At 40.9% G+C, this 13,107-nt stretch overlaps 1 protein-coding gene across 9 annotated transcripts in view; it reads right to left on the reverse strand.

Moving 5' to 3' along the window:
* FOXP1 (forkhead box P1) overlaps positions 1-13,107 on the reverse strand; it is a 399,727-nt gene that overhangs the window by 37,199 nt on the left and 349,421 nt on the right. For all 9 annotated transcript variants that reach the window (XM_054161346.1, XM_054161354.1, XM_054161309.1 and 6 more), the window contains one exon: positions 5,602-5,706. In XM_054161346.1, the coding sequence (XP_054017321.1) occupies positions 5,602-5,706 (105 nt within the window). The remainder of the gene's footprint in view (positions 1-5,601; positions 5,707-13,107) is intronic.

A 13,107-nucleotide genomic window follows, 5' to 3' on the forward strand; every position in this document is an offset into this window, starting at 1 on the left:
GAAATATAAAAAATATTGCACTATTAAAATGAAAGCAGGGTTATACATTCAAGGCACATTTCAAACCGACACCCAAGCCTGACAGCCCTTCAAGAATTCCAGCTCACACATCTCAAAAGATTCTTCAATAACAGGGTTGGGTTTAAGCTTATATGTCAGGGCACAATGCAGCCCTTGTTTACCACCATATGGAGGTGCACACACAGAATTCTGCAAAAGTAAAGAAAGCACAGGCTTAAAAGGAAGCGAGTCAAGAGCCTCCCTTTTGACAAAAGTAGCCTATTTCGACAGTTGATTCCCTCTTTTAAAAGCATACAGCACACATAAAATAAATACAGGTCACAAAAATTAACAAATCATCATAACTGTCTAATACATCCTGGGCTGGCTGCGGAAAAACAAGATCATTTTGGATTTATATCTCTAAGTATGGGATTTCCTGGACAGCTAATATCCACAAACAATCAAACACAGAAGACCATGAGAAAGAAGCAGCATTATTTCAAATTTGAGCTGAGAGTCGTGATTTTTAAAGGGCTGAAACAGGAACTGGAGCTGAAATCTGAAGCAAGTAAATTCCTTTACTAGGCACTGATGGACACTGTTGTGTTTCTCTTGGCATTGGCGGAGGCTTTTAGGTCACTGGGTTTTGGATATTACAGCCGATGAAAATCTTAGAACCACAGAAACTTCAAAACTGACAAATAACTCAAATCTCTACCCCATCCTCAGGAAAAAAAAAAAAAAGAAAGAAAAAACTTGGTGATACTTCTCTAAAAAAGAGTCAAACGTTTTTATGAGACCTGTTGCCAATATTAGTGCCACCGAATGATCTCATCTTTCATTCTGGCTAAATTCCAACACACAATTTCATTAACCCAGGTACTGCAGGTGATAAAACTCATTTTTCCCTAAAGAGACAGCTAAAAAGTACCAGTTATACATTTATGAAGTACCAGCAATCAAAATTATGGATTTTCTAAAAGGTTTTTAACTACTTTTATTGAAAGGAAAATCGCTGTCTCAGACTTTTGTGACACTATTGCTAATAATAAATTTTACCATTTAGACATTGCAGTAATATGGTAGACAGTGTCAATAAAAGTATGAAACAAAGATGAGCCTTGTCTCTTAAGTAATGCTTTCTGATTACACACCGGAAATTATAATGTGAAACATAAACTAAGAGCACCTTAAGATATAAAAGGCAATAATGCAAGACAATGTGCCCCACTACATAGGCAGAAATATTTCATCACATGTAGTGCTTTGAGGTATTTTCTGGAAGAAGCCGAGTGCTCAACCTGGGAGGAAAAAATATTGATCTCTGTGTGTCAAACTAAAAATCAAGGGAGATAGCTGGGGCTGGCTTGCTCTGTGACCGGCTCAGGAGAAGAGGGAAGCGAAGCTCTCCCAGGGATGCTCTCCCTTTGGGCCCTGTCTGGGAAGGCTCCTCGGAGCAGCACGGATCCCGGGAGCACTAGAGGGCACTGTGGGATCTGGGCCTTCCCGCCTCGCCGCCGCCGAGGGCCCGAACCCCCGGCCAGGGCACCGAGGTTCATCGGGGGGCTGGGGAAAGGAACGAGAACGCCGGCATTTGAACGGCAGTTCCAAATGCTCGGCAGGCTCGGAAAACCAAATGCTCGGCTGCATCCGGGGAGTGGGATGAGTGCCGGGGCGGCAGAACCCCCAGCAGCGCCCTACAGTAGCACCCTCCCAAGCAGCACTTGATAGCTGGGGAGCTTAAGTGAGCCTGCCAGGGATTAAAATCTGAAAAAGACATCTATAGACTAGCCTTTTCCCTGCCTTTGCTACCCATTTGATTAAAAAGTCTCTGTTATGCTAACTGTGGATGATTTCACTGCAGAACATTCTGACATGCAAATGATAGCAATTAATGCCTTTGAAACAATTTATGATTTCCGGCCTACTTCAACATGTATTAGCATATACCTGGTTTCTTTAATATACACTTTGTTTTTCCAAAACCACAAACACAGTTGCTGGAATTTCATGTGGAAGTGCTTAAGGGGTTGAAAGTTAACACCTTTGTGAGCCGAGCAGTCTCACAGTTGCTGCTAAACAAAAGCCTCTTTGTAGAAGCTTTCTCGAAATGTTTTCTTAACATGTTCCAAGTAGTTTTAGGCAGGCAACTAAAGTAAACAAGATGTTACCATGATAAAAACACTTGTGAAAACATTACAGAGTGCACTTAGTAGTTTCTTTCACATAAACTCCCCTTCGTTTCACCGAAGTTCAATGCAGATGAAGCAGATTGCCAGTATCACTGCAATATAGGAGTGCAAGATCTCTCCAAACCTGTCTCTCTTTTAGAGAATCTATTTGATTTAAAAATGGTACAGTCGTGATTAAGCACATCTAAACCACAATCAAATCTAAAGGGGGAAAAAAAAAAAGAGAGAAAAAAGAAGAGGAGTGGGGGGTAATAAAACCCGACACAACCTTCCCCTTGTTTTGCCTTGGATACCTTGAATAAACCACCCTCCCTCCAACTGGGACTTCCTGACGCACTGGCTATATAAGGGGTAGATATTTCTATCTGCAACAGTCTTTAAACACATGCAAATGAAATCAAGGATACAGTAAAATCTGAAGGAAAGTCGCTCTGTGCTACTAATTGCTCCTTTCACTGCTGCCTGTGAGATGGGCCTCGGTTAACACGTGAGACACGTGTGCACCCTCCAGCCCTCACCTTGCTCTACACACCTTGGCAGAAGGCCGTTGTATCACCAGTGATACTGGACTTGGTTGGTTTTGGGCTTGGGGAGCATACTGGAGCATGTGGGGTGCTACTGTTTCCTTAGGCTTAGCAGCAGCCCCCGCTGCCATCAGTTAGCTCTAACTGATATCACATCACATGGTAACCAGTGGCTGATGGATTGAAAAAACAGACAACACACAACAATGCTAAAACTGCAACTTATTTCAAAAAGAAACAGGGAAATAAATGTGTAGAATAGCCCAAGTATCTGCTGGTTCTGATAAGCATCCTCCTGTTGGCTGTGAGTGAAAGACAACTAGGATCGTTATTTGTACAGTATTTATCTTTGAAATCAAGGGCCCTGTGGTGTACCTCACCTTGGGAACAAACACTACAGAATGATCACAGAAGAGTGTCAAATCTCTGGTTTTGATTTACCAACAGTTATGATATTTCTTCCTCAGGAGGAAAAGAAATGAACTATGTTTTAGACCTGCAAGTCCTTTTTTCTCCCTTAACTGCAGAATCATTTTATTGGCATACAGGGCTTTCATTCCACATGTAACTTTGCATTGCTTTTTCTAACAGGCCTTTTTACTGAGGTAAGTGAAATTAAGTGATGCTAAATTGATACACGGGTTGTATTTCACTTGGTAAACAAGAGCTTTTCTCTTGAGGAGCCTGTCAATAGAGCTTCATGGATTATACAAGTACCAGAAAGAAACTTCATCTACCTGTTATCTTTTCATTGAGTGAGGAATTCTGATAAATGGCAATATAATTTAAGGACAGTCACTCCACAGGAGACTTGGAAGGTTACAGTACCATTTTATGAAGCAATGCTCACTTCCTAACAGTGCCAATACGCTGCTCAGGGACATTCATTTCTGCATTCGTTCTGGGTTAAATATCATACTGAACAATAAGACTTTGTCTGGACACTGCTGAACTTGGATAATGAGAAAATTTGCACATGCCGATGGGTTTAAGAAAGTCAGATGAAATATTTCTGTTGAAAGGTTTCAATGGGGGAAAGGAAAAAAAAAAAGAGAGTGATGATAAGTGAGTGATAAAAGAATCAGAATTGTTGGAGCTGAGAGCAGACGGAGCCACTCTGGGTCCAGCCTGGCCTGGTAATTGTTTTCAGGTGCTTTCTACACATTGATTGCTCCAACTATCTCCTCTAGGTAAACTGGTGGACTTAATCTATTTACTGAAACATCTCCAAAATACCATATGAAAATTACCCTTGCCTCTACCCATGCCGTGTGACTTAAGTGCTCTGTTTTCTACACATGGTCACAACAAGTAGCCCACAGCTCTGTAAGAAATCTTCCTGAAGGTTTCAGGATCCAGCAGATCTAATCTGGACAAGTGGACTAGCACAGGAAGCAAAGGTGGCATAATGTGAGATCTTGTGTGACATTACACGTCATTCTGATCTCTAAGGCCACCACAGCACCTTTCACTTGCATGAAGTTCAACAAAAACTGTAACTGTTTTAAAGGTCTAAATGCCTATAGTATGGCATTTGAATATGAATGAGCTGGCAAGTATGGTGAGATTAGCATTTATTTCACTTAAGTGAACAACAAGATGAATTACAAGAAATGAGGCTACCCTTCACGGAAATTTATGACTAGTACCTTCTTATTTTGTAATCCTCTTGTAATAAGAACTTTCTCATTACCGTACCATTCCTTACTTGTAACATATGTTTATACTAGCACCAGTGCTGCTCCTAAAGTACTCATAAGGGGTTTTGCTAGGGGAATCAGAACTGGTTCATTCTATCCTGAGAGCAAAAAACTGTTTATACCATCTAACACCATCCAACAAACTTGCTTGCTTCCCTCTCGCTTGCTTCCCTCTCTCAAATAAAACTCCAAGGAACTGCCTCAGAAAGAACTAGTGAAGTTTAATGTTTTGGGACTAATTCTACTTCTCTACCCTGAAGAATCCCATGTACTTATGTGGACTAACTTCATGAGATCACCACTGTAAATGGGAGCAGAATGTGTCCCTTTATGCATTTAAATGATAAACATTGCTTCGGTGGTTGTTCTTTGCTGATATTACAATTGAAGAGCCATAGCACTTGAGAAAAGATCACTGTCCTAATCTTCAAGAACCCGGATGCACCCAAAGCGTATGTGGTACCTGGTGATCTACCCAGACAGAAAACTCTTTTGTGATTGGAATGTTTTTTGCTCCAGCTTGGAGGGGTGAGGCCGATGATGTAGCTGTGGAGCAGCCATGTATTTAAGTTATTAGAGCTCTGCTGGTCCTTCCCTGCATTGGGATGCACACGTTACCACATACTAGTTCATAATGCGCTGTTTATGCAACGTGTAAAACTGTGTTCTTTGGCAGCAAGGAAAAGGTCTGCAGCGAACTGCAGGGGCCCAATTAATATAATTATAGTTTATTTTTAGTAGGATAGACTTTGTTCATTAGTTACTTATTTGACATAAATTAAATTTCACGTGATGTTCTGCAATTCTCTCTTCAATTATGGAGTTAATGTAAGACTAAATTTCTAAATTAAAGTGAAATCAAGGTTAAATCAAGGTTCTATTGTTTACATTATCAATACTGCAACTTAAAAATTGTTTAAACAAATAAAAAGGCTGCAGAACTGCAAACACTCTATTTTATAGTAATACACTGAGCAAGACCATACTTCCCCCATGGGGCTAATTTACTATCCCCTGTTAAAATGTTCTTGAGCCTGATCCAAAAGCCACTGAAGTGAAAGAAAGCTCTCTGTTGACTTCAATGGACTTTGCATCAGACCCACAGTGAGTGACAGCACAGAAAACGTCAGGGCATGCTTTCTGTACAATGAGAGTGCTAAAAAAAACCCAACCCATCCTTACTTTAGAAACGATTGGAAGTCTTCACATACTGCTTCACAGCCCGGCCACTTGCATACGCCGTGTCCATACAGCGGATGGCTGTGCGAGTGCTCCTCATGGGATAAACTGGAGGAGAGAAAGAGACAACAAAAGTGGCGTGACTGAAGGTACCACACTAATTCATCTTCACAAAGACTCTTAAGAGCAGCAAACAACAGATCCTGAAGCATCCCTAACATCTCAAGGTACCCACCTGACTCTGCCCATGGTTTTTCAAAACAGAATTAAATACCATTTGCAGTGCAAAACATGTGTCATTCTTACTTAGCTATCCTCCTACATTTCATTCATTAATTATAAAGAATTTAAATTAACCTGGATGGGGGAGAAATCATTTGACAGACCTGCTTAATATCCTGCTTGGTATTTTGCTAAGAAATTTATGAACACTGCATATTTACAATTCAACTTAATCAGGAAGAAAAGTCATCTCCATACAGCATGGTATTCTTGTAACACAATATAACCAGAACCAAGGTTTTCCTCATCACTGCAGAAAGAGGAAAAGCATCATGTTTGCAGCCTTGGCCTTCCCATCATGTTATTTATTTACTGGGTTGGGGGTTGTTAGGTGGGTTTTTTTTGGTTGGTTGTTTTTTTTTTTTAACTCTTACAGGCTGTTTCTTTGCACAAGTACAGGCCCCTTATGTTCTAGTAAAGAAAATTCAAGCTGTATTTTCAAATGCAAAATTCATCACAAAACCCCCCAAAACATCTAATAATCACAGGGTTCCTCAGTATGAGGGGTTAGTGGGGACTATTAACCTTGCTACGATTTGGCAGGAACATCACAGAGCTTTCTAAGTACTGAAACAAGGGTTAAAGTAAAAAATTTAGTATGGGCATGAAAGGGTTAATCCTTCAGCGGGATTCCAATCAATACGTAATGATTTGGCTGCACTGATCCAAGTCATGAGATGCTTTGATCCAGGCCATGTGGTGCTCAGGGAAATGTATCTGGTGCACTAACTGATGAACCATATTCTAAAATACCTTCTTTATTCAACTTCTGCATGGAAACTTCTTAAGTAAAGGAATTATTTTTGCAACAATTACCATTACCTTAGATGACTTTAAAACTAAAATGTCAAAATAGTATTGAAATCTCAATTTTATGCTTACATACAGATCTGTTTTTCACAGCGCATCTTTTGGGTACGGTATCCCTCTGCTCTATTAAGAGCTTCAAACATACACAAAGGATATGAATGCACACCAGCATCAAGGTGTGGCTTTTATGACTTATTTTACCCTGAATTACAGGTAATGTTATGGGTAACTGCCTACTTTTTGTCATTTTGCTTCCATACACCTGTGGGGAATGGTCTTTATTCTTCCTCTGCAGGATTATCTGCCCGCGTGCCAATACAAAATCATCTTCTTGCATTATTTCTGATGCACTGGAGAGCAAGATCACTGCTGAGTATCATCTCACCCCAAGATGTTATCCCAAATACAAAGAAGTTACAAGAGAAATTATTGCCCACTTCCTGCCAGTTTTGACTTTGGGCTCAACAAGAATCTGAAGACAATGGAAGGTGGATTGTAGAAATTACTTCTAACTTTTTTTTTTTTTCCCCAGTAAGGAAAGGCACAAATCTGACTGGGAAAGAAAGTATGATGACTTGTACATGAGCCTAATTCATTACTTCATTACACACTTTTGTCGTTGTTGCTTGTTTACAGATAGTTCTTCAAACCTAAATACATGTATGTGCAAGGTAATCTCCTAGAAAACAAATGGTAGGTGAAGAGACTTACAAAGGACTTGTCTACACAGGAATATTACATTGGTTTAACTTATGTGGTTGTTTTAAAATATGGAAGTAGGAAGAAGACTCTATTAGTTAAGTTTTCTAAAGAACAAAGGGGCTGATGCATTCCCTGCAAGGAAATTAGGAGAATGCTCCACCACACATTTCCTCAGCTGAGGGAGGACGGCTGAAGAGGACCTTCCACTTTAGCCAAGCATATGGTCAAATGCTCGCCATACACCTCAGAAAAAAAATATTCAGAAAATAATGGGGTTTAGCATCTGCTTCCATACTTGAATACAAGGGGTGAGAGTAGGTTTTCATGTTAACCCTCCATTAAAGTCCATGAAGACTACATATGAGTTACAATTTCAGTCTGTTTGGCAGAACCCAAACCCCAGTCTGTGCATTCATTTACATGGTGCCTGTTACCCCAGCACCAGGATGACAGCGGAAATGCTGTGTGACACCAAGTAAGGAGTCAGTCCCCTGTGGGTTTTAAGCACTGTAAATCTCATTATAATATCAACAGGACTCACATGCCTTAAAGCCCCAGCAGGGCTTTTTCAAGTGTCTCTGTGAGAGCCTGAAGGCCATGGCCAAGTCGAGGGAAAGAGCCCTACCGAGATTTGTATTTATTTTTTAAATCCAAGTGCAAATCTCTTTTCTTTACAGGGAACTTGCACAAGACAAGACAAACTATGTAGGACATGATACCCTGGTATTGTGTCCAAAGAAAATGATGGGATGACCAAGAGCACATCAAATTGTTAAACGATGCTCATGATGTCAAGGTTTAGCGCTGTCAATAACCAGAAAGATTGGTGTTGACTATAAATGGGAACTTAAAAGGTCATTTTGCTAACATGACATTAAGTGTAACATACTTAACACCTACATAGTACTTCCACTGCCATCTGACAAAGCAAAAAAACTACTTCAACTTGCCAAAAATAGACACTTCAAAAAGGAAAATCCCTCACCATTGAGAAACAAATGTAGGCACCCTCTGTAGGCAGTGTGCCTTTCCGAAGGTCTCTGCTCCCATCCCGCCTGGGGTTTTCAGCGGTGCCTTACAGTGACCTTTATGTGTCAGTATCAGATTACTGCTATTTCATCCATCCTGCTTTTGAAGATATTATAGATCACCAGTTGTTCCCTGATAGAGCCCTAAGAAGCACCTCAAAACAAAGAGCGGGTTGATACAGAAGAGGATGTAACGTGCTAAGGCTGCAGCCAGTGGAAATGAAAGGAGAACTCTGTTTAACTGATATAAGTACTCACTTTCAGCAAATAGAGGTGGAAAATGAGGATTTTAATCCAACACAAACAAACAGCTTTGTGAGCACAAGAACCTGTAATCTTAAATTGTTCAATGATATTTTGTCTGTGTACAAGCATGGTTTCTGTGAGCTGGATGCATCCTTGGTCTTGCTGCCGGAGACAGGCTTTGAGAAGATCTGAGCGTTGGCAAGCAGAAGCAAGTTTTAGGTCTGTTTGATTTCTAATGACACATTAGAGTAGGTGTTTGTTTCTGTCACCCTCTCCTTCCCAGGAACGCACATTTGTGGTGGGGTACTGGTGATGCAACACTAGTTAGTGGAAGTGATTTTATAGCAAGGCATAATTTTCAGAGAAGTGAAGGAAAAAATGATGTAAAAATCAAGATCATGTGGGGATTTTTTTTCTCCTCGCATCTGCATACAAAATTTTTAACACAATAGAATTATTCCCAAATAATGCATTATGCAGCATTATTACATCGAATTACATCAAATAACCCTCTGGCAGGTAAAACGGTTTGTGTTAAGTCAGCTTATCTGTGACATATGACAGAGGGACAAAGCCATGTGGGGAGCTGAGAACTGCATCACTGTCCACTTACTCTCTGCCACCTACAGCCCTGTTTCCAAGTCAGGAGGGGAGAGAAGGACCAGGTATTTGCATTGCTGCTCTCCTTGCTGGATAGAGAAGAGTTGTTTTTACCTCCACTTTTTGCAACCTATGACTCTTCGTGACCCCAAGGATTTCTAGAGAGTGTGGAAGCAAATTCACCAACTGCTCTAAGAGAGAAAGCTGTCAGTTGGTACCTGCACAGCCCCACACATCCAGACCACTTCAGCTGTTTAAGAATACATCTGCTATGCTACAGTATCAGGTGGCCCATCTCATTTTAACTATATTGTTACCCTGAAAGGTTGGACTAGATGATCCTTGAGGACCCTTCTAACCTGGTATTCTATGAATCATGAATTCTAGGAAAGAATCACATTCTGGGACACAAAGCCATGGGATACAGAGAAACCAGTGGAGAGTGAGAGTGGCGGTCCACCCAAAAGAACACACTGAACACTGGGGAAAGTAGTGGCCAAAACAATAGGATGAAAGCTGCTTATGCTGCATGGTTTAATTGAACCCATACTTACTAACTGCGTGGAACTGGGTGCCATGCTCATACAAGCTGCCAAGAAAGTCATGGGTGGATATAAAGACCAGCTAAGCGGAAGCCTCAGTAATAGCACCTCTGCCACACAGTGGACCATATTTTAAATATTCATGATGCTCACATACTTCATATTCCACTCTCTCTCTTCCACATCTGCTTGGGCCAATGATCTTTGCCAAAACACTGGGGGAAGTCAATGATGTTGAGAAGCAACCTTGATTTTCTATTACAGTTATGAAGCATCTGCTTGCATTCTGACGGTGCTGAGAACATGCTTGAGCCACCTGCACGCTGAAAAAAATCAATACCACATCTCCCGCTTTCCTCTTGGAAGGGATCTGAGCAAAGCACCTATACAAATTCCAAACTGTCTGTCTTCTTTTTTAATTTTATTTTATTTCTCAAGACCAATAGGAAGTGACCTCATCTTTGCCAGCTGCCATGAATTCTGTCAGTGTATGGTCCAGGCAGGAGCACAGAGCTCAGTCTTACGTCACATTCCCTCTTGGGCTGATGTGGATGGCAGCCGTGGAGGCAAAATGCCATGATTTTGGTCCTGTACAGGAGAAGGAGAGACATAACTGGGAACCAACACGAGTCTCTCGTATTCGTGACTGCCTGGTGAGCTCTAAGCCTCATCAAAAGGCACTGATGGAATAAAGTTGGTGAAAATGTCACAACTCTCTGAGTCAGAAGCACTCGCTGTATTTGATTTAAAAATCAGAACGGAAGCAGTAATGATTAAATCCAATCCTTGTACCAACTGCACTCAAATGCAAGTCCCTGCCTTCATGGCAAAAATCAATTGAATGAAGATGTGTTTTGCAGTGAAGCTGCACTGGTGCAAATCCCTCTGGATTCTTTCTAAGGTGGTTCAGCACCTCTCTCCTCTCTAGCTTGTCAATTAAAAAAAGCCCAGTAATTTCCAAATAGTAATAACGGTATGAAAAAACCAATCAAAATGTATTACACCATACACTACAATGGACTACTTCCAGATATTCACACTTTTGTCTAAGCTGCAGTAAGTACCCAGACAGCAGGTATGTGATCTGTACAGAGAATTGTCTGAGCTGGGTAAAGGCCCTTCCATCACTGGATAAAGCTTAGCAGAGGGGCCATAGGCCTTTGGGAGCGGTGGCATCTGATGTGTGTGGCCAGCGACAGCTCTTCCTAGAACTGGCTCAGATATTTTGGGATGCATTTTAAAGCTGCATTTCTCCCCTTCCTCATTGCTTTAGTCCATGTCCAGATCTAGAAGCTCATGTTTTACATCAAGCCCTATTGGAAGTAACAGGAGTAGTATATTACATTTTAAATGACTATACCAATTTAAGACAAATCAGGTTAAAACTGCAGCCTACAGGCTGAAATCCTGTCTTCTAATCGGTGTGCACTAACGTATATACTCCTGTGGTATAAGGAATGAAAACCCCTGACAAACCACCAAAAAAAGAATAAAGCTGAGCTGTAGCACTGCTATTGGAATATGAGGCCAGCAATGCACCCCAAATCTCTGCCCCTACTTCCTTACACCTTGTGTCACCATTTTCTAAATGTCTGCTGCAAGAAGAACACTACAACATCTGCAGCACTGGTAAAACAAAATCTGGATCACATTCTCCAGCTCTTCTACCCCATCCCAACTCTAAAGAGTATAACCAGACTGGATAATTATCTGCATCACCTTCTGGTTTTGATCTACGCACTGATAGTTTGGATTATTAATCAACATGACCCTCCAGCACTCAAAATGTACTACAAACTTCTTCCAGTGGCATCCTCTCTTCCAACTCTTCAGCAGATCTTCCATGGGGTAGGACAGCCACTGTCCTACATCCCTTCCTTGGAGGAACTGCATGTTATCTCTAGACCATTTAAAATGCCCCCCAAAAAACTCCTAAATGAAAAAAAATATAATTGCCCATTGCAAAACCCTGCATACTGAATCCATCACTTATCTCAGGTGGAAGTTCCATTCCTGCACTTGAATTAATGAGTTTCTCTACTATTTAAAACCCTGATTTTTTATTTCAACCTTGTGCCTCAGTACTGTAGTGAAAAGTACATCAAATATACCCAGATGCACACGATTTGAAACGCTGGATTTTAAATTCCAGCACTGCTAACTAATGAGAACAATTTTTTCCCCTCTTCTTCTTTGTAGCATCACTTCATGTACTTACATACCATAATCACATCCTCCTAGAGCCTCTATTTTTCCAGGGTGTAGATCTTTAATTCCCTTTAATCTGTCTTCATAGCCTATTCCCTCCAACTCCTTTATCATCCTAGCTGCTCTCCTCTACATTTGCTCCAGCTTCTCTTTATCCTTTCTGCAAGAGAGTGGCCAATTGCACATCACACTCTCAATGTGGTTTAACTGGTTCTGCATAAAGTGGAACAGGAAAAAAAGAAGGACTCGGATGCAACACGCATGTTTATGCTTTCCCATGACTGCATTTACCTTTTTAACTAAGACACGGTACAGAGTGTCCCACCTTGATTTCTCAACCCTAGTTATGCCTCAGCCATTTCCCACACAACCGAAGCTGAGCAGCTGACGTGTCACGTCAAACCAGCAGTTTGGAGTTTTTATTTCCTAGCTGGGCTACTTTCTACTTTATCCCTGCTAAATCTCATTTTATTCCACTCTGAACAGCCTCCTAATTTATTCAGATGAAAACGGATTGATTCGGTATCTTAAGTTAAATTAGGAAAAATGTGATCATACCACTTTCTTAGGGTTTAGGGGTTGGTTTTTTTTTTTGGGGGGGGGGGGAAGGGAGGGATTTTTTGGTGTGTGCTGTTTTGTGGGGTTTTTTTAACTGTCTTTCAGCACAGCAATCCCATCCCTTACACATCCAATTCGTGTGGCAGAGGGAGGTGGCAATGGCAAGGCTTTGGCCCCAGTTCAGCAAGGCTTTTAAGAATGTACACACATTTAAAAACACAGGATTAGACCTTGGACTTTGCTGAGGTGTAAAATTACAAATGTACATACATAGTTTGTAAAAAGATCCTGTTTGCCAACCTTATTTTACTGTAATTTATATTCTGTTGTTACATTTGAATCTATAGTAAAAGAAAACACTTGAGAAACAAGATCTATTCTTGTTTAACAGAATTATACTCTGTTACAGTTAGAGTTGAGGCAAGCCTCTCACCCTTATATAAACCAGGGATATGCCAACAAATATGATTAACAGGGATTATTCACGTCAGTATTTTTCACCCCTGTCCCACAGGCACAACAAAACCCAGGCA

The sequence above is a fragment of the Dryobates pubescens genome, chromosome 1, assembly GCF_014839835.1.
Source record: "Dryobates pubescens isolate bDryPub1 chromosome 1, bDryPub1.pri, whole genome shotgun sequence".
NCBI classification, from domain to species: domain Eukaryota; kingdom Metazoa; phylum Chordata; class Aves; order Piciformes; family Picidae; genus Dryobates; species Dryobates pubescens.